This window comes from Antrostomus carolinensis, unplaced genomic scaffold (assembly GCF_000700745.2).
Source record: "Antrostomus carolinensis isolate BGI_N321 unplaced genomic scaffold, ASM70074v2 scaffold23093, whole genome shotgun sequence".
In the NCBI taxonomy this organism is placed as follows: domain Eukaryota; kingdom Metazoa; phylum Chordata; class Aves; order Caprimulgiformes; family Caprimulgidae; genus Antrostomus; species Antrostomus carolinensis.
Window position 1 is genome coordinate 40,867 of NW_010303547.1, and position 22,145 is coordinate 63,011.

A 22,145-nucleotide genomic window follows, 5' to 3' on the forward strand; every position below is an offset into this window, starting at 1 on the left:
CTTCTGCTATTTTTGTCTGTTTGTGAAGTGTTGAGAATACTTGGCTCTGTCGTAGGGCTGTCATGAACACAGCAGGCTTGATTTGGCACAGAGAAAATGCGGAGAATCCTCTGATATTCTTGGGAATAGTATAGTTCTGGCAGCCTCCAAAATTGCCAACTGCTTCTCAGATATTAAAAAAAATCAGTGATACTGGGGAGGGCAGGAGGGAGAAGGATGGAACTGGGTGGTTGTTGAGCTCCAGATCTGTGCTGAATTTTTTGGGAGTGCTTTCCAAACTTTTTATTTGTGAGATGTGGTGGTAGAACACGCGGCTGGTCCCTGTATCATGTATAAACAACACACCATGAGGATGCTAAGGGTAAATGATGGACTGTGAGGAATTATGGGGGTTGACAGTGTTCTGATGCAGAAGATTTGAACTAGCTGGGGTGGCTTGGCTCCTCCTAAGGTGTTCTCTGTCTGGCCTTGTACTTTAAAAGTCTTGGTGAGGAGGTAGGAATTGGTTGGTCGTGTAAGGTCAGCGTCTCCTCTAGTGAACAGGTCCCAACTGATTCTGAGGAAGCTATAAGAAAGTAAGCAGGGATCAGACATGGAATGTGTGTGTTGGGAAAGGTTTTTTCCCACTATTTCTTTTTTTTTCTTCTACTGTTCAGTAAAGAGAGGGCTTGTGTCTTCGAGCACAAGCTTGTAAATGCTGCTTGGTATGTCTTTTAAATGTGTGTGAATGAAAACATCTTGCGTGCTTGCATTCATGTAATTTTCTTGCACTCGTGTATTTTTTCGCATGCATGCACACACACACTAGAACCTCTGCTTCATAAAACAGAACATGGGTAGATTTTGTGACTATTTTTTATTTATAAAAGGTCTTTTTGGATTACTAGTCTTATCATGGGATCACCACCAAGTGGTAGTGCTGTGTGTTTTCAGAAGTGGCTAGCAATGGGAAGAGCCTCATTCCAGGAGATGGCTTGAAAAATCCTTTAAGCAGCCTCATTTTTTTTTGAGACTGTTTTCCTAAAAAACATTGAGTGTTTGGGCTCCCAAAAATCAGGCCAGTGTGATGTGTCAAGATGGACAAGTAAGATGGCTCGTGGTATCTGGAAACTCTTGACTAGCTCTCTGAAGCAGGTGAGGGGGAGATGGACATTCACTTCCAAGTGTGTAGGTGTTCATACCTCTAACGTGTCTACTTTCAGCTGCATTGTGTCCATTTATGTGGGAAGATAAACCCAGGAAAAGGAACTGCAAAGAGAGAGCTGTTTCTGTGTGACCTCAACGAAATGGTTCCTAGAGATCCGACTCACTTTGGGTCTTTTCCTTACTTTTGCAAAGTGCTCATACTCTCAGCCCCTCTTATGTTAGGTGATAAAGCATATGTTACCTGCTGGAGCTCCTGGAGGTCATGAAAGTGATTCCTCTTTGAGTGTTTCAAATCCTTTTTGCGGATTCTGCCAGGGACCATTCTATGGGGAGCTGTTTCATGCCCTTCCAACCAGTGGTTTGGCATTTCTCAGCCCTGACAGATGAACTTGTGGCTGAAAAACCATCACTGAGGACTGTTACTTTCCAAGGTGATGTGGCAGCTTTGTGGTCCTGGTTGCTAGACTGTTTTCTCTGAATACATTTACTTGTTAAACAGCCTTCTGATGACATCGAGGATCCTTTTTCACATGCTGATAGATGCTGTGAGCAAGGTGCGATGGTTGCACCTCTTTCTAAAGAAGAAACTTGGTGCCCTCCAGTTTTGTTTTGAACTTGATGGGATGGCATCAGCGGGAGGAGTGAGAAGTGCTGTTTCTTAATGGGTTTAACCCTTGGACTGGGATTGAAGAACTGTGTCTCAGTTTTGGTTCTGCTCCTGATTGTTCTGGCTGCCTCTGCTGACATCAGTTCCTCTCCCTGTGGTTTAACTTTTGCTATTTAACTGTGAAGTTTGCTCTGGAAAAAATAAGCTATACAAGAGCTACGTGTTAACCAGCTCTAGGAGTACGAGAGTCACTGACTCTGTGCTGAATATGATAACCTTAAACTACAGCATAGCATGGTGCTGGGCACTGAGGACCTTGTCATTATTAGTGTCACGTTTGTTCTCTGACTGAGATGATCTTAAGCCAAATTTTACTTCAACCAGTAAGTAAATCTTTATTTTTATTATTTCAAATGAGAATCACAGAATCACAGAATGTTAGGGATTGGAAGGGACCTCAAAAGACCATCTAGTCCAATCCCCCTGCATGAAACGTTGTTCATGCTTAGCACGAAATATCATTGGGTAAAAAAACAATCAGAAAACACAGAATTGTGTTGAGTACAGCAATAGCAATGTTTTAATTACATGAAACTCAAAACGTTTTTTCTCTTTGCTTGAATCTGGTATATGGGCTGCAGATGTGAAAGCTGTGAGTGTGGCAAAATTTCTGGAGTGATAGCACGAGCCAGGATTCGCAGGTGACTGGGTGTTTTGACTTCCTCATTTATGACACACAGAAGGGAATATCCAGTGGTTTTTTTTTTCCTTTCTTTTAAAATAATTTCCAAGCTTAGTGCTTACTGAGGATTAGGTCCCATTCAGAGTCTGTTCAGTCAGTCCAGCATTTGAGTCTCAGGACTCCGGAGCTCTTTATTCCTTTGGATGGCTTTTCTTCCCAGTTCTTTTCCTCACTGCCTTGTGACTGGTACAGCTCCTGAGCAGACCCTTATCACTGTTGCCTCCAATCCTCTGTTCACCTCTTGAGTCAGTCTGTAGTCCTGAGGTACTATCAGGGTAGCGTAACAGGACCCTTCTCTGTGCTTTGCACCTACTTTGCAGTATGAATGCTTTTGTAATTGTCAAATAGACTGGGTCTTGGGGGCTTATGACCCTGCCTGAGCCTTTCAGAATGAATTACGGCCTTTCAGCTACCCCGAGGGTCACGTTCTCTTTGTAATTCCACTGAAGTAACTTTCCACTACGTTTGGTACATGCATGCAGACATGCCATCATTTGTTCTGTAAGACACAGCCTCCCCATAATTACCAGGAATATGTAAGTTCGTCTGCCTCAAATATGGCATTAGGATGTGCTCTCTCATTAAATCAACATCAATCTTTTGACACAGTTTCATTGGTTCCCTGCTGCATTTTATCCCTCGAGTAAAGAACAGAATATCTGTTTGTGAGTGAAAACTCGTTCTATTTAGATAATTCTCTTTGGCCATACTGGTGCAAACTGGAGGTGAGCTTACATAGATGTGTGACCTTACTCTGTTGTAACACACATATGAGTGCTGGAATTATCCGGTGGAGGACCTGTGTTCAGTTTCCAGTCCCTCCCAGAACTCTGGAGTATGTTGTATAGGAAACACAGACCTCCTTGAGCTTGTGAGGTGTTCTGCTCGTCTGCCTACAACTTTGGATGGTCTTATTGCTCTCAGGAGATCCAGGGATTGCTTCTCTTCCCTCACTTTGAATTCTTCAGTGAATAGTTCCCTAAAGATGCTCCAGTAGAAGTGTGGGTACCGTATGGCCAGTTCTTAGCCTCCTGCTACATCTTTTCCAGGTTGCTTCCTTTGGACCCAAGGGGTGTCTGGAGGTCAGGTTGGGTATCACCAAGCTGCATTTTTTTTCTTGACAACTCTTAGATTTTCTTTTTTATCCCAGTGGTGTCTTTGATAGAGTTTTACAGACTCTGCTCACTTGTTTTCTGTAGGGTAGGTTCAGTTGCAACATGTGGTTAAAAACCGGCAGCCCTTGCTTTCTTTAGATGAGATTAATTCTTGATGTAATTCCTAATGATTTTTGGTATTTATATCTGCATTCAATTTCAGTCTGTGTGATGGCAGCTAGAGGCAACGTTTTTTTCTTCATATCTGGGTAGAATTTGCTCACTAACTCCATGCTGCTACAAAAATTTTCCCTTTAAATCCTCTAAACTATTTGCACTAATCCTCATTAGTGTATTATGCACATTTCTATCATTTGCTTTTGTCTGTTGCTGTATTTCTTGTACCTAAGCAAGCCTTAAAATAGGAATTCTGGAATAAAAAAGGACTTGTAAGAAGGTTGCAGGTTAGTGTTGGTTTTCTAGTGGCTACTGTTTTCATTGCTGTATTAACATAGAGGTTTAATGAGCAACTTTGACTCTGGGGCAAGGCTGGGTGCTGCTCTGAACAGTAGTTTCCATCTAGGGTTCCTTTGAATCACAGCACTTGCTAACCTACCAGCTTTTATTTTTGTTTATTTGTGCCTACTGCATTTATCAGGGCACGGTAAAGCATTCAGTCATGCAAAGGGCTGCTTGGAGACTGAAAGTGATGCACTCAGAGCAGCTCCTGAAGCATATTTTGGATATTAGTGCCTAAATCTAGAAGCAGCATGATCCCTCCTGTCTCCTTTGACCTCCTAACTATGTGCATTCAACCAAAACCCACCACCCTGTCTCCTGAAAAGTGACTCTAATGGTCTGGAGAATGTTTTCTAACAGTGGCATACACGTTGGTGAGGGTTTGCAGCATCTGTAACAGGGTTGTGCTTACCTGTTTGCTTCAACAGGGTATTTGCATTGCTAACACCTTCCCTAGAGAGTGCAGACTTTCACATCTCCTCTCCCCTTTTTTCTTTCAGGCCCAGGCCTGTTTGCTTCTCCAGAAAGTTCTGCTACTTCGTGAACTGAAGCTCTTCATGACAGAGGAGGAGTGGGAGGAATTGATCAGAGAAAGCATCAGCCAAGTGACACAGGTAACAAGTTTCAACATGTTAAATGGAAAGATAGCAGCTAATGGGTGCTACTGTACTAGTGTGGGGCTTGTTCTCCGAGCTGGAGTTGCAGCTGTGCTCGGCTTCACTGATCTTAGAGGGGTCGTGCCTGCTCACAGCAGGTCCGAGTAGTGTCCACCAGGATTACAGCATTCTTGTAACACCACTGGTTAGGTGTATTTTCACAGGCTGCAAGAAATGTTCCTGGTACAGCTTAGCAGTGCCTGTGGATGGATCCAGGAGACAGAATTCACAATACACTCATTCAAATCAGTTTAAGTTGATTTTAAAAAATAATTTTTGAATTGAAAGGTGTCATGAACATTGACTTAATTTCAGGAAATGTTATGAAAGTTCTGTGTTTGAAGAAACTTCAGGACCAAAGAGATGGAAATGAGGTGCACTAGACTTTTGACTCCTGGTGTGTTGCAGGCCTTCTGGACCAGACTCTTGCTAATATTGTTTATCAATAAACCTTAAACCTTAAAATACATTGGAAAATAATTTGTTCAGAAAAAACAGTGACAGAAATTGCAGGACTCTTGATTCAGTGGCAAGTGTGGATTGTACCTGAAGGCAGTTCTTGGGTGCAGCTATTATGTAGGAGGTGATCTGTGGGACAGGAGACTGAAGAAGCAAATGCCTTTCAATTATATTCTTGTGCATTGATGTGGGGGCAACCAAACAGCCAAACTGAGGTTATGATGTGGTGACAAAACTTGATGACATGGGAGATTCCAGTCTTGGTGGTCCTACAAAACTGTAGTATTGACCTCTTTCTAAGTGTAGCTTTCATTCTTTACTTCCTTCTTTAAATGCTGGTTACGTGGTGATTTAGGCCATTCTGTAATTTATCTTATTGGGACAGAACAATTAGCTCTGTGTTCTTTCATCAAGGAGGGACAAAATCTAAGCAAGTTGAAATCAAGGAATTCAGAGGTGCTGTTTATAATTCTTGAGGAAGCAGGTAATCCTGGGTTTCATTACACAGCTTTTATTTAATGATTACATCAGGAATCCAATGGGTGGAGTTAGGTATGATTTTATTTTCCAGCTACATAAAACACACCACTCCTTCCAACCCGGTCATCTCCATATTTCTCTCTAGCAGCTGAATACCTGCAGGACTCGGTGATTCACTGGGAAACCACAAACATTTACAATACCTTTATGTTGTTCTTGTCAGGGACAGTTTAGCAACTTGCAACCCATCCAGTATTTTAATGAGCTTTGCTACCAAAGCTTCCTCAGTACCTCTCATTTCTGTGGTCATCTGTGTTTAAAGAAAAATTCCTGGGAAATACTGTCAAGTTTGTTTGGGCTGTCCAAGGTATACCCTGTGAGCAGGAGGCCTCCCATACTATTAACTGGCAGTGGCACAGAGCTCCTAGTTCTCTTTCTGGCCTGACATTTTTACAGAGTGCTCTGTTGGTGGATGTACATATATTGGGTTTTGTCTCCTTCCTCCTGCTCCCCCCTTGCACTGACACGGTGCTGGTACGGCTCCTTGGAGCTGGGGCAGCTGCAAGTCTTTAAATGTTGCTGTAATTAGGAGGGATCAAGGACTTTATGTTCCATATGACAGTTTTGATTCATAGCCAAAGGCTGACACTTGTGCTGCAAAACTTTCTAAAGCTGCAAAAGGTATTCTGTGGGGTTTTTTGGTGGAGTGGAAAATGCTGACTTACCTGAGTAATAACTGTAAAAACATGCAGTGGCTCTGCAGTGTAGTAGAACAATATTCATATCACGACTGGTCTCTTCTGGAGATGGTAAAAATCCCTTGTAGCAGCAGTCAGAGGCTGGAAACTGAGCAAATCCAGAGTCTGTAGAAAGTATGTATTTGTCAAAGAGAGTAATCCACCATTAAAATAACTTGCTGAAGAAATTATTCGCTCTGAATCTGCAGGTGGAGATGGTGTGCTTGACTGAAGGAGGAGCTGCAGGTTGGGTAGGAGTTACTGGCTTGATGCTGGAATTATGGGGTGGATTTGCTTGGACTGTGTTGGGCAAGAGCTTGGGCTGAATGATAGCCCGTCCTGTCCCTGATGTCCACACGTGCCTCTGCTTAGCTAGAGGGTAGGGAGGGCATTTGCAGAACCAAGAGTTTCTCCTGCAGCTCAATCTTCTCCCTTTTCATCTGAGACTTGTTTTGTTGGGCCATTCCAGGTCAGCCATGATTTTGGAGGCAGATGTGAGTGCTTACCCATGAGAACCTCGACTGAGAGCAGTAGTTCATGATGCTGTGGAAAATGATGATTTATTGCCCTACCTCTAGTTGAAAGGTCTGCATTTGCTGTCATCGGCCATTCCTGCCACCATCCCTCACAAATAGCTGGTTTAAAAGGCATAAATGATAATGCAGAATTTTATACCTTTCTTTGACCCAGGGAGAAGTCCTAAATAACCTGGGAGCACAAACTCTAACTGACTATACTGATGAGCACTTGCAATTCAAGCAGCAATATTGTTCCCAAGGAAGGTGTCACCTGAAGGCTTTGCTTTGTGTCCTTGGTCAGATTGGCAGCTGTGGTGCTGGTGGCTTTTGGAGCACAAGGGTTACCATTGCAGGTGTAAGGCTGGGAGAGATAGGATGCTATCTCCTGGTGTCTGCCTTCTCATCATCTCTTGCCTTAGTGATTGCATTGCCCACCTGCAGATCACTTGGTGAGGAGCAGGGAGCCTGGGATGGTTTTAGGCAGTGAAATGTGCTGGAACTGGGAAAGAAGCAACATGAGAAAACTGTGGTCTTGGATATCATTGAATTATGCGTGCGAAACTAAGAGGCAGATGAGGGAGGATCAGTGGCCAGAAACTTTAGCTGAAGAGACAGCTTCCTGAAATAGCAGCTCTGGCTGCTGCGAGGCAGTGGCTCCTCTGCTTACATAAGCTAACTTGACCTTACTTGTTCTTCAAATGTTTAAGCGTGTTTATAAAACATACATCACAGTCATGAGGGATTCATGTTTGCCATCTCCTTACTGTCAGCCAGGGAAGTCTTGATCTTCTAGCGGGTACTGTGGAGGTGACTTGTTCTTGTGACAGCCCTGCTTGCTGATGGCGTTCTTGGCTTGTTCTGCTGGGTCACCTGGGCAGAAAGCCTTGTCCACAAGCCTTGGTTGGGACTGCAAAGGTGAGGATGAGGAGAAACAGCTCTGGCACAGTTTTGGCCTCTCAAGTCCTAAATAGTTACTTTACACAGAGCAGAACTTTGATGCAGTTGTTCATATTTATTCTAATGTTGGGAGTCTAGACAACGTGGTTGTTTACAGTAAAAAGAAATAGTGTTGCTTCATGTTGTAAATGACAGAGCTCACGTGAGTTGTGAGAGCATCTGACAGACACTTCTTCCTCTTCGAGAGAGCTTTGTTCTTTTATCGGTAAGTCTCAAAAGAGCTTTACAAAGGAAATTCAAACCAGTGAGTTGTTGATGTAATGAAGAAAGTATTTTGTAGCAACCCAAGAGCTAATGTATTTAGTTTAGTAAAGTCGTTCACCCTGTTTTGCAGATGACACGCTTGGCTGGGACCTGAGCCAAGAATCAGACTTGAGTCTCCTGAGACATCCCAGGGACCCTCTTTGTGCATGGACAATCTGACTGTTTCTTAACTTGGCTTCAGAACAGCCCAGTGTGTTGGATAGCAATCTCTGCCCCCGCGTTATCTAAGAAGGATGCTGGTAGTTTTGAGTTCAGACTGGCCACAGTCATGCAACAAGGCTAGTGGCTGAATCTGAGAGGTCCAAGTTGCCTGTTTCATGTGGGAACTGTGGACAGTTTCGATGAGGGATCTCTGTGGGGTTTCTAGGACTCACACTCTACCTCTTTGACTCTACCAATCTCCTCTCAGTTTGGTCTTTCAGCTCTCCCAGTTGTCACTGTGGGCACATATTGGTGTTTGTTCCCATTGTGAGATGTATTTCTGGTTTCTTTCTGATATGTTACAAAATTGCTGTCTTGGCTTTAGAGTGATCTTGAAGCTATGCCAATTTTTTAGTAACTCATTGACAGATTTGGGGCAGGAAGCTCCAGGATCTGCATACATAGTTTCATTACCTTTTTTTGTCATCCCTGGCTTGCCCTCCTAAACAGAGAGGTGCTTTGTGTAACTCCCAACTTGTCCTGAAACTCCCAGTTACGATGTGAAAGTCAGATGGAAATGAGGAAGCATTTTGAGGAATGTTCCAGAAAAGGTGTATTTTCACCACTGAGCAACTTGAAAACAAAACAGTCCTCAGAAAATCTCTTGGTCAAATGCTTTCTCTGGCTTGTCCACAGCAGTTTCCTGTGGGCCAGGGTTTCCTTTGTCTGTCTTCTGCAGTAAGTACATCACAGGAAGGGCCCAACTTCACTGCTGTTTTTTCCTTCGCTTGTTTTGTCAGTGTCGTATCCTGCACAAGGGACAGGCAGAGCAGATAGTGTTCTAGTTGTGTGTTTGAAGCCCAAATGGGATTAAGGCATCCTGGAATGTGAAAATGCTCGCAGAATCTGATACCTAACTTCAGAGCAAGACCAAAGCACCCCCAGTCACCAGTACTGGAGACCTTCAGATTAATGTACACGTGGTCCTAATGAGACACAGGTGATGCCTCCTTCACTTAGGTGGTTACTTAGACCTGGACTGGGCAGGCAGCCTTGTTTCTGTAGAAAGTCATGAACGTGGACAGACAGGGGATGACATGGCTTGTGCAGGGTGTGGTATGGAGAACCCAAGACCTCTTCCAAGACTCATATCTGAAAGTTCCTGTATTCTCTGTAGTATTAAAGGCTTTTGTTGCTATTGGGTTGTTCAGCTAGAGATTTAAAATAACTAGCTGGAGCCATTCAGAACGTGTGGGGGAGAGAAAGATATGCTATATAGCCTTCCAGTGTAGACATGCCCTTCCTTTCTGAAGGGCATCACATTTGATTATCGATGTCTTAATTTGTAGGGAGATAAATTATTAACAGTGACTTCATCAAATCTCTAAAAAAGCCATTCTTCAATTTTTTTTTCTTGAAGATTGCCTGAACTTTTAACTGTCCGACTTTATAAATTCTTAATTCAGTGCCCTTTCTCAGCCTCTTAGCTTGTAAAATGAGGCCAGTAGTGATTTAACTGATAACTTTGACGTGATTTCAGAGTCCTGGATGTCTCTGTGGAGAATTCATTCTTCTCTGTTCCCTCAACTGTCCTGTATGGTTTTCTTATGGGTTGGGGGGGGGGGAAGAGATGATCTTTAAACTTGGGAAAGCATTGACATTTTCTGTGAGAATGGATTCTGGATTTTTGAGCTCCTCCCTCTACTAACAGCCAAAATAAATACTGCAAAAAATACCCTTTAGTTATACCCTTCAGTGTGTGGGTCTCCTTATTCCCCTACCTTCTCTGTCTCTTGGTCAGGGACAAGCAGAAGCTTGGTGGTTCCCTTCCCTTTGTGAGCATTTCTTGATGACTTGTTTCTGCTAGAGACGCATGCAAACAGGTTTTGAACATTTATACTTTCAGTCTTCAGAAACTTAGTGAGACGGAATGGAGGGAGGAGGAACTGTCAGTGCTCTTTTCCCTTCTTTGAGTCTCAGCAGAGTTGCTGTGCTGTTCAGGTGGGTGGTGTGAGGACCTCTCCGTGTGCACCTTTGTGAATGGAGATGGAAATGGATCTGGCTCTGTGGATAGATGGAAACTGATGTGAAGGGGTGTACTCTTCCCTCCTCCCCTCTTTGTCTTCTATTATTTAGCCCTAAGTACTAGCTTGAGTTCTTCTGTTGTGCAGTGAACATTGTCATGAAAGGAAGTATTTGAGGGTGGCTTGTCTGGGTTTTGGGAAACTCAGAGTTAATTCCTGGCTCTATCATGGTCTGTGTGACTCGGTCATGTTACTTGGCCTTTCTGAGCCTCTGTGAAATAGAGGGAATGATGCTGGCCTTCCTCTTACCTCTCAGGAGAAACGTGAGAGTCATTACAGGTGCTTACATCAGATAATAATAGGAGCTATGAGCATATGGAACACTAAAATACTTCATTTGGTTGTCAGTTTGTTATTAGCCTGTGGAAGGCTGTGCCCCTCCCAAAACTCTCCATTTACCTGTACGTGGACATGGAAATTGTGTGCTTTGGCTCAAGTAAAGGGCACACACTTGTAGGGCCCCAAACCCACTTGCTGGGACCCTTCTGGGTGTGACTGCTCCATAGGGACCTGAGCCACAACGGCAGCAAAATGCCAGGTTGTGTCTCTGTTCCGGGACCCTGTGTGCAGCCCGGAGCCAGGGCAGAGCTTCAGCTTTCACAGTCAGCGTTGCAGACATCAGACCTCTTCAGCACTTTCTCATCATGACTGTGGACGTTCAGGCATTCAGGAGGGTGGAAATTTTGCTGAACTATTTGCTGCTGGAGAAGAGAGTTTACCTTAGCAAACCTTGGACTGTGCCAGGGGGTGGAAGGTCGTGCAGGGTGGGTGGAGGTATGTGTTTTGCAGAAGGCACTTGGCACTGTAGTCAGCCATGAATCTGCACATTTATCCATCAGCATCAAATCTGTGATGGGGGAGGAGGGGGAAGGATGGAGATAGCACAGCATGTGGAAAGAATGCAGGTTGGCCAGGCTTCTCCAGCTCACGGAGCTGTGATGGATCTGTCAGGCTGATCCCATGGAGGGGAAGGGCTGTTTGTTTTGAACAATGAAACAGGCTGAAGGACGTGCTTGGAATGCATAATTAAATGGTGTTCAGACTTCCAGCTAGGAAACGTGCTCATCTCTGGTAGAATAACACTCCTCTGCACTCTCAAGATACCAGGACACGCTGTGTCTTGTAAGTCTGGGCTAAGTGTGTCCCCCAGTGTGGTACCTGTGAAAGGGGAAGAGGTGCAGGCTGGCTGAGATTGCAGGTGGGTGTGACTGTGGAGGCTTCCAGAAACATTACCTGGCTCCCTGGAGCAGCGTGTTGCCTTCTTCCCTGCAGGGAAAGCTGGGCAGTGGCTGGGACACTGACTTTGGCTCTAGATGCCCATGCACCACTTTCTACTGTATTGCAGGTTTCAGTGGAGCTTAGACTAAAATCCTACCTAGGAAACTGAGGCACAGAGCTGTGTGGTTGAGTAGCTGCCAGATATGACTGAGTTACTGCAGGTATTCACCTCCTGTGCTCTAATCCAAACTTGTTTAATACTTTGTGAAGATGAAGGAATGCTGTGAAGTGCAATGAGAGATGGAATGAAGGTTGGGTCCTACAGTGGCTGGGATACCTCCATGTGTTATACAGGAATTAGGAATATAAGAAAAAACACTTGATTGATAAGATGCTAGGGGTTGTGCTGTTCTCCTTGTAGAAATCCTAGAAGCAGAGAACTTTGGATCCAGGAGTACCATCCACCAGAAACAGCCAGAGGCTTTTGGAAAAGCAGTGTGTTTGACATAACAGGACAAAACCATCTGTGCCAGCTGAACCCATGTAGGGCGAGGTGGGAACTGTATTGCTGTATTGGCTTGAGGTGTGGTGGGAGTTCCAGCTGTGAAAACTGCCTCCCTATTTTTCCTTCTGGAAAAGGACCTGCCCAGATCTGCTGACAGCTCAGATGTACAGGCATGATTACCTGTCCCAGGTATTACTGAGCTGGAACTGGAACTGGGATTCCCTGTAAAGTGGGACTGACTGTTACTGAAGGAACAGAGTAAGAAAAGCAGAAAATGAGAGAAAACCAACACAATCAGCAGGTGATACAAGTGAGGAGGTTCAGTACAAGCCACGTGGTCTCTCTGCTGTTAGTGCTGAGTGATGGGGTTATGGGACTGTTAGGCTGGTGATGCTTTCAGAGGGCAGGGAAGGGAGAGTTGGATACCTCTGCAAACAGAGCATGGCAGAGGATCACAGAACAGGTGGTTAGACAAGTTCTTCTGGGTTTTCACTTAACCCTCCACCACTGACCCGTAGCATAGCTGGAAGCAAACCCCCTCTTTCCTGCCCCAGCCTTGCTATGCAAAATGGAGATACTCACCAACCTTCTGCAAGTCTTTTGCCATCTAATTGGTGCTTGAGGCTCTCCTGTGATGCTGCAGATGACTGAAATATTCCTTTTCTTTTTCAGGCACGTTTGCCATGTGCTGCAGTTTGCCATCTGTTACATAATAGCTTTTGCTTTAATTTTATGATTGTGTTTTATACATTCCCCAAATGAAATCACGGTAGGCCTGTAAAATGATTGACCTACACAATTGGGTTGGCAGTGCTAATTTCATCTTTCAGAGAGCTGAGCAAAGGAGCAGACCAAAGCAACCTGCTGCACAAACCCATAACGTACAGACAACGGTCGGTACCTTATGTCGTAAGAATTTATGACAAATACTTGGGAAAGCTGCTTTTGAGGTTTGGACCCAGTTCCCATTGAAGAGAATTGGGATTTCATTCCCATCTCCTTGAAGAGGCTTGACTGTTTCAACCATACCACATACAGAGGTGCTGGCATTTTTGTGCTCTTCAGAGTAAATTGATAGTCAGATGAAGTTGTGGCATGAATTCCAGCCAGCAGAACATGGTGACTTTCTAATACAGGGCTTGAGTGGACCATTCTGGTCAGGAAATAACTGTATCTTTATTGGTTAAAAAAAGATACTCCCCGGGTGTGGAGCTTGTACAGATAGTAAATAATTCTCCTTGAAGGCTGCTGTTCCTGCAGATAGTTATCTGGTCTTCTGACTTTTTCTTCTCAAACTGTTTTTACGCTCCTGCTGGCCATCATTATTTTTCTGTTGTGGGCGTCATTACGGAAAGAGCTTGCTTCAGGCAGTAAACTTCTTACTTCTCTCTGTGTCTGCCAGGATTTTTCCTTTATTTCCCAGCTTTATTCTGATACAGATAGTGAATAGTTTGCTCAAAGTCCTTAAAATTACTTCCAGTCTGAATGAAGCAAAACCAATAGATGGTGTAATGGGAGAGATTACATCTCCTGGAGAAGGATGACCTTCCACTGATGACCTTCCACCGCTGGGTACAGGGTTGGTGCAGTGACTGATCAGTCATGCGTGTTGCCTGAGGCACTGAGGATGCTGAGCCTGAGGTGGACCTTGCCCGCTTGGCGTGTTCAAGTTCCAAGCGAAGGAAGGCTTGGCCTCGAGTGCAGCCTCCTCTGGAGAAACAGGCTGTGCTGGGGCACACCACTGTCTCCAATAAGCTTGTTCCCTGCAAATCCTAGCTGGTATTAGTGTAATCCATGCGAGCTGCAGAGCTGGCCATGGTGTGTACATCCATGCAGAGATCATAGTGGGGAAGAAAACTACCGTGTAAGCGGGGCTGTGAGGACCAGCTGCAGGCAGAGGATCAGCACTCCTGAGCCACTCTTTGATCCAGCTGCCTTTTTTTGGCTCTTTTCTGCCCTTCTCCCCTTGTAAATAACTCTGGCTTTTATTTGACCTGTCTTTGGAGTGATTTTCCTCTAAGCCAGACCTTTCAGTGTCTCAGAAACCCGGTAGCACATAAAGGGAACGCGGAGAGATGAGATTTTTCTCTCAGTCATTTCAGTGAATTTTAAGCTTGATTGACAAGCACTGTTCTAGTGCTGGCAACTGGGATTTCCGAGGCGTGAGTGTTAATGTATTTCTGCATTAGTGCTTTAGGTGTAAATCCCAGCTTCTGCAGCTGCCTAGTTTTTGTCCCTCAGGTGAAGCTGTTGTCTGGCAACCTCCTGGCTTTTCCAGGGTAGGGGTGGATATTGTCTCTCCTCTTTTACTCCAGGAGGTAACAACACATCTCCAGTTGTGCTTTAGCTTAGTCACTAGGGAAAGCAGCAGGGTTGTGCCTTTGTGGTATGCTTGCTCTTATTTTGTCCAGTTGTTTCTTAATTAACCTGGACATCAGCAGCTTCCTCCTGAGTATTTCCAGAGTTTGGTGGGTTTTGTCTTCCAGAGTTATTTTGGTGACAGGTTAATCCTGCCAATCATTACTCATTTTCTACTTTCTCCTGAGAAGAGTGATTTGTTTCCCCATTTAATGCCTGTTTCTTCTCTGTCTCCCCATTTAATTTGCAGAGTTTGAAAATGGTTGGCAAGTCTATCCTGAAGGCTGATAAAGAGAAAATTGCCAAGAACTTGGAGCTGTTGAACTTGCTTCTCAAAACTGTGACAGAGCAGGTGAGTGCATGACCTGATGCATGGCAAATAGATATTCTTCTGAAGACCACTAAGGCCTTGGATCCATTGTCAACACCTTGGATTTTACCTTATGACTGCTGCATCCTACCTCATTTCTTACCAAAGGTACCCCTGGAGGGAATGTCTAGCTGGATTTGAGGACAGAAAAGCCCTCATGTCTGAAGGAGTAATCCGTAGTTCTTGTGAGCTGATCTCCAAGAGCTTGTTGAAGGATTTGTGCAGTGTTCTGCAGATGCATGTGACATCTTCTTTCTTATCAGCAGAAATATGTCCTGGGATGCAGTGAGGATGAGCTGGGTTTTGTCCCAGATGATTGCTCTGTCCTCTCCACTGGACTCCAGAGATGTCAGTTTCCAGAAACTGAGACTTACCAAGAAGCTTTGTGATCAGGAGTGAAGCTTTGTTCCAGGGCTTTGTTTTCCCTAATGAAAAATGTCTTTTTTGGACATGAGAAGATTTTCTATAGGTGACAAAATAAATTTCCAACATGGTTTCATTTACTGGAGCAAAATAACCCAGGCAGCAGAACTGCTGAAGCCCTGAAGTTTCCTACTGATAAGCACTGAGCTCACACCACAGCCTGTTTCTTTGTGAAGACCTAATAGGAAAGTGGGTGGAGGAGAGAGATTATTTCCAAGGCTCTTGTAGGAACTGAATAGCCTTTGAGACACCCCATTCTGTCTGGTTTTACTGAAATTATCCAGTGGGTTACAGAGGCTGTAGAGGCAGCCAGAGGCACCGTGATTGTGTCTTTCAGAAAGCAGACTGAAAATGCTGCTGCTTTTCTTTTAGATATGTACATATTCATGGGTCTTCCTCCCCTGGGCCCCAGCCACGGACTGGAAAGGAGAGAGGACCAAAGGACCTTTCAGTCCCTTTTATGCCAATATAATTCTAGCTGTTAGACTCATGCATTCATGGTAGAGACCTAGTTTTCAAGCAAACCCTGCATCTGATGGCGTGACATGACTCACCAATGTTTGCCCCCAAATTCAAGTGGTGTTGCAAATGGGCTCAGGGCAGCAGCTTGGAGAAACCAACTAGGGTTGGTTATTCCTGCCATAGTCTTATCCTGAGGATGGCCTGTGCCCTGCTGCTGTGAGCGACCCTTCTGCGTTCATTGTCCAGATTGTTTGTATTTGCCTCTTGCAGAACCTGCGTGTAAAGTTGACGGAGTTGGAAAAGGTGCTGCTGGCTCTGAACCAGCCAGAGGGCATTGGGAACTGGGCACGTCTCGACTCTCTCTACTGGAACGTCATGCGCTGGCTGAATTACACGTACGTATGCTTGGCACTCTGGCTTCTTGGCTTGCCTGGGGGACTGGCTGCCTGTCCTACTTGTCTTCATTGTTGTGGGGAAGTTGGAAGAGAAAGGACGTCGAGGCACTGAGCTCAGGCTGGAGTTTTGATTTAAATGGAGCTCCTGGGTAGGTGAGGTTGAAACACTTGTTGTTTTGCTTGTTTGGAACAATGCTGGGCTCATTGCTGCAGGTACTCACATGCTTAGGATTGGTCCTTGATGAGAAAGGATTGTAAGGCATGTCTCATGTCTGGTCACCCAAGGATACAGCACCTGTTTTCAGTGATCCCAAGTGGTGGGCTGGTTTAAGAGCCATCACCAAAGTTACAGAGGAATTTCTAGTGAGTCATTAAGCTCCTACCACATCACTCTGGATTGATTCTGCAAATGTGAAGCTGGAGGGAATGAGTAGCTGTCCTGCGAAGTGACTGGATACCAGAGAGTACATTCCAGGATCTTCAGTCCTCTCCAGTGATTTTTGGGCTCCTTAGTATCTGGATCCCTGGCCTGATGCTGGAGTGGTTGCCTTGGAGCTCTGAAAGCTGAGGAGCATTCTGAGTTTATGCTTCAATGTTCTTGTGTTAAATGGCAGCTGGATTTGACTTTTGCTCCAGGGCAGAAAAAAACTGTAGGATCTTTTCCTCCTTTCTATCAATAGCTTGCAAGCAGAACTTTTGTTTCCCCTTCCTCCTTCCCCCCTCCCCTTCCTCTTCCCTCTTCCCCTTCCTCACCAGCATTTAGTGAGACAGAGCATTAGGGAATGCTGGGTGCTCTGCTCATGGCTGGGAGCTGTGGTCCCAGTGTGTGGGTGGCCTGGTCTGTGGTACCTCAACCCAGCAAGAGGCTCTGGGGGAAAGGCTGGTGTGTGGCTCACTGTGAGGTGGCTCACAGGCAGGGAGGAATCGTACAAGGCAGCTGAACTTGTTGTGGCCCCTTCTAATGCCTTGAACAGGCTTGCAGGGCACAGTGGTCTCACCCAGCGCTGTGGCACAGCCCACACAGCCCCAGGCCCTTTTCCACTGTCACACAGGTCCCCTGGCATTGCACTGCCAGGGCTGGCACAAGGATAATGCCTGGTTTGGGAGCTCATAGAGACTCTAGAAGGGGATTGCTGAGGTAGGAAAGGCTGAGCTTGTGTGTGCTGTCTGAGGAAGGGATTGGGGTTAAGGGGTGCAGCCTGTTGTCACTGCTGGTGCCATCTTGCTGTGACACACAGAGATCTTTGTGCTGGTGAGTTGGAATGAGCCTACAGTAGGTATGGTTTGTGCACAGGATCCTGGTGGCAGTGCTGAGAGGTGAGCACTGACTTCAGGTTGTCAGGGTATTTTTCCACCCTAAAGAGGTGCAGCTTGAAGAACTTTCCAAAAAGCTTCATGTTGAAACCCAGGCCATGAAATTAGAGCTTGGTTCCCTCTCAGGACTCCTGTTGTAGACTGGGTGGTGGTGAAGTTGCTGACGGACTCTGTCAGAGAGCAGCAGCAACAGTGGCTCTCTCGCAAGCATCCAAAGGCTGCCTAGGTGAGACTGGCATGGCCTGTTGGAGGTTCTTGCTGGAAGACAGGAGAGGATATCTCGTATCAGTCTAGAACTTCCTCACCAGGGGAAGAGGCACTGATCTCTTCTTTCTGGCCACCAACGCCAGGAGCAGAGGAAATGGCAGGAAGATGTGGCAGGGGAGGGTGAGGTTGGCCATGAGGAAAAGGTTCTTGAGGCAGAGAGTGGTGGAACACTGGAACAGGCTCCCCAGGGAGGTGCTCATGGCACCAAGCCTGACAAGATTCCAGCAGCATTTGGCCAAGGCCCTCAGGGACATGGTGTGAATGTTGGGACTGTCCTGTGCAGGGACAGGAGTTGGACTGATGATCCTTGTGGGTCCCTCCCAACTCACAACATTCTGTGATTCTATAAAGACCTCTTGGGATTGTCAGCACAGTGAAGGCCTTGCTGGGGTTGTCACTTTGGACAGACCGACAGTGTCTCAGTAGCCTTGGACAGGGCAGGAGTGCTCAAGGGGGTAAGTACAGCGTTACCTGCTCTGTGGAAGGGGGATTCTTCCTCAAGTCTCTGTGTGTCTTCTGGAGTCCTGCTCTGGCTCCTGCTGCTCATGTAACCAGTGCAGACCAAGGACCACCTCCAGGGATAACGCTCATCCTTGCAGCATGCCTGTGCTTCCTGCAGCTTTCTTGTGCTTCTGCCTGTTCCTGGACTGCCTCTAGCATGGACCATGCTGCTCCTTGTCTGTAAACTAAGTTGCTCTTGATTTTTGGCGTTCTCTCTGCAGGAAGCCCAAGAAAGAGAAGACTCCCAATAAGCCTGCGCAGGAAGCAGAGCCGCTTAAGCGGAAGAAGAAAGGTTTCCTGCCAGAGACCAAGAAACGCAAGAATCGCAAGAAAGGTGTCCAGGAGAATGGAGTAGCACCAGCAGCTAGTGAAGATGGAGAACCAGCAGCCCCAGAGGAGCAGACCCTGGGAACAGAAACCCCCAAGCAAAAAAAGAAAGGCCTTGTCCTTGTTAGTAGCAAACACAAGAATCAGAACAGAGGGGTTGAGGAGAATGGAGTGGCAACTGCGGGCAGTGGGGAGGAAGCTGTTAATGGAGGAGGTGCTGTGGCTGACAAGAAGAAGAAGAAGAAGAAGAAGAACAGAAAAAGAAAAGGTGACACAGGCAATGAAGCTGAGCAGGTTCCAGCTGCAAAAAAACCCAAGGGGAGTGTCAGCCAGGAGACTCAGCAGAAGCAAACCAGCAAAGCCAACCAGCAGAAGCAGGGCAAAGCCAAGAAAAGAAAAGAGAAAAAAACTCCAGTGCTGCTGGAGTGAACTCCATGGACTCACCCAGTCCTGGCATGGCTAGCATGGCTCAGAGGACTGTTTTAATATCTTTTATAACTATAGTTTTTATGTCCTCCATGACTTTAAATAAACCTTCCATGATGCTGCGCTCTAAAGCTGCGGGTCTGACTTGTGTGGAGGGTTCAGCTAGAGCACAGGGAGCTTCAGGAGGTCACACACCCTTCAGGCTCTCGTAGGTGCTCACTCTCTCTTCTCTGGCAGTGCCACACAGCTTGTGCTTGGGAGCACAGACTCCTGTCTCCACAATTTCCCAAGGCAGAAGTGAGAGGCTTGTTTGGATTTCCTGGGGAGTTGCGGTAGGTGTGCTGGCACTGCCGAGTCGTGTGGTCAAGCCCTGTGGGAGGTGCAGAAGGAATCCCTACAGGCACATTTCTGTCCTGCCCAGAACCAGCAGTACTCACAGCTTTTGCAGTCTGGGAGATGCTGACTCTCTTAAATGCCTGGAGGTAAATAGGCTTGCACATGCATATTCTGGGGTCAAATATATCCAATATCACCACTTGAGTGTTACCAGTAACTACTATGGTCTGGCTTTCTTGCTTCTTTGCTGCTGGGTGCAGGAAGGGTGATGGCCCCTGTGATAGCACAAGGGACATCAATAAGACAGTGGAACAATTGAGATGGTTGATTGATTTGCTAGGCTGCCAGGCTGCCAGGCTCTGTGCAACAGTGCAAGGCACCTGCTACCAGCAGGCTTACAAAGGTCTGCAGAGGAGACTGCTTGGAATTGCATGTGCTTATTTATCCCCTGGCTCCTGAATGCCAGAATGCCATCACCTCTTTGGAGAACACCAGGACCAGGTTCTCCGATGGGTTGGGTACCTGCTTCTTGTTGAGAGCTGAGTCTCAAAGTGTTTGAAACCCTACTCATGTTGTAGTTGCCTCTAAAGTCTCTTCCCTCCTTTCCTCACCCCACCTGCTGACCACCTTGCTCCTGGAAGCCAGAAGGTGTGGGTTGGTGACTGGCCCTGCTCCCCTCCCAGCACTGGAAGGGACAGTCCCCATGAGGCCCAGGTGCTCTCCTTCCTGCAGAGCAGTTTGGTGCTGGCTCTGGTCAGAAGCAGGCAGCTGCTGGCAGTGGCAATGTGAAGGGCCCTGGAGCAGGGCTGCTCTTGCGCTGCCTTCAGCTCCCGTCCCGCAGGTGGGTCTGTACCACCAGACCTAGATACGGCCACTGGGAATGTCATGTTGGTTTTGGAGGCAGTGAGAGAAGAGCTGCCAAGGGTTGTGTTTGCCTGTGGCTATTTATCTGCCTTGATCTGCAACGATTCTTGTCTCAAAAGACATAAAACTCCCTGGGAGGTGGCTGCTGGCAGCAGCGCAGACCCGTTCAGTTGCAGCCCCCTGGGTAGGTGCAGCCCTCTCCTCATTGCCGTATCACAGCAGTGATCTCGCAGGCTCTGCTGCACATCCCGAGGAGCGCGCTGGCTCCTGTTAGCAGCAGGTGAGTTGGAGTTGCTGTGCCAGCTGCTGGCAGGGCTCAGCAGAGAGTGTCCTTCCTTTCCTGCCTTTCGCTTTCTGCCTTCACAGCTGGCTTCCTCTGGCACTCGAGGGAGCCAGGACTGAGGAGCGCTTTGTCGTTGCCTTGGAGGACGGAGCCCTTGCCCCTGGATGAGGAGGGGTAGGCAGACCAGAGCTGGACTCTGCAAGTCAGGAGCCAGTCAGGTACTGGCACAAATTGGGGCAGGAGGTGAAGGGGAGCTCTGCAAGGTTACCCAGGTCCCTTCATGTGTGAAAGGAAGCTCCACACACTGACTGTTGGGCTCCAACCTCAGCAAGGGTTGCAGGAAGCCCCTGGTCCCCAAGCAGGATGGAGGCTTAGGCTGCAGGTAGGTGGCCAAGACAGTGCAGGTGACACCTTCTGTGAAGTGACTGGTGCCTACATCTCTGTGTGGTGCTCCCACACTTGGCATTTCCCCACCTCAAACACCAACCCATTCTGCACAGTTTATACTGGGCTCATCCTGCTCGACCTTTTCTCCCAAATCAGTTATTAAGCTGAAGGTTGTTGTAGGGTCTTGACTGGAATCGGTGCTGGTTCAGCCTGTGGAAGAGCTGCAAGTCTTTGTCCCCAGCCAGGAGGTACTGGCAATTATCATTGCCAATCTTCTCTCCAAGAGAAAGGGCATTTCTGCTTCCAAGGTGACTGCTGGCACTGGGGATGCTGCCCTGCCTTTGCCATTTAGTGCTGAGTGCTGGTTCATTGCTTTGTTAAAACCTCAGTCCCAGCTAAGCCCTTCCAGATGGCTCCCGAGTGGTGACTTTTTGTATATTATGCAAATGCAGCATAGGAGAGGCCAGCAGGTCAGGGCCACCCGTTTTTAATGTGCCAGAGATGCTCTGAAGGGGAGCAAGGGTTTCAAATCTGAACACTCTCTTTTCTAAGGGTTTCTTTCCTTCTTTCTGTGCCTGTAAGTAGGACACCCTGGGACGTTGTACCACTGCCCCTGCAGAACTAGAGGAGAAATGGCATGCAGGTGTGGTGGGTGGGAAGTGAGGTGAGCACACAGGTACGTGGGTGTGTTGGGAGGGAGCAGACAGCATTAGAGCCCGCTGGGCTGTCGGTTTGGATGGGCAGGAGGGCAGCAGCTCCGTTGTGTTGTGGGAGCTGAGCCCGGTGCTCCCATCAGTGGGGCTGTGAGCAGCCTGGAGCACTGCTGGGGTCATGATGCACCAGGCTCTCCAGTTCAGATGATGCCACCTCACTTTTCTCTGGGAACACAAGCCTGTTCCTTGGCCTGGTGTGTGATGGGCAGAGCAGGTACTGTGGCCTCACCCCAGGGACATCTGCCCCTGTGAGCCTCCTGGGGTGAAGCCTCACCTACACATTTCCCCCTGTCAGCTGGTGGGGTTTCTGCCCCGTAGAGCGTGCCGAGTTGGTTTAAGGGCCAGTTGTTTTAAAGAGCTGTCCATCACTTGCAGGCTCAGAGATGCAATCACAGCCAAGCTGCAGGAGAGCAGAAGGTCCTGATGAAAATAACAGTTCTAGAAAGAGCCTTTCACGGTGCTCTCAGCCGAGCTGCCACAGCAGGCTGCAGCCTGCTTCCCCTGCATGTGGCAGGGCCGCTGCTTTCCCTAGGGAGAGGTGACATTCTCTGTGTTTGTCCTTTCTAGCTTGCTGCTGCCAATCTGTGAGGGG

General features: G+C 46.9%; 1 protein-coding gene across 1 annotated transcript in view; it reads left to right on the forward strand.

Moving 5' to 3' along the window:
• MYBBP1A (MYB binding protein 1a) overlaps nucleotides 1-18,973 on the forward strand; it is a gene marked incomplete at its 5' end in the record, with an annotated part of 59,757 nt that extends 40,784 nt beyond the window's left edge. Inside the window, 4 exons of the mRNA XM_010164142.1 lie at nucleotides 4,609-4,722; nucleotides 14,736-14,837; nucleotides 16,011-16,135; nucleotides 18,439-18,973. Coding sequence (XP_010162444.1) covers nucleotides 4,609-4,722; nucleotides 14,736-14,837; nucleotides 16,011-16,135; nucleotides 18,439-18,973 — 876 coding nt within the window. The remainder of the gene's footprint in view (nucleotides 1-4,608; nucleotides 4,723-14,735; nucleotides 14,838-16,010; nucleotides 16,136-18,438) is intronic.
• Nucleotides 18,974-22,145: the final 3,172 nt, after the last annotated feature.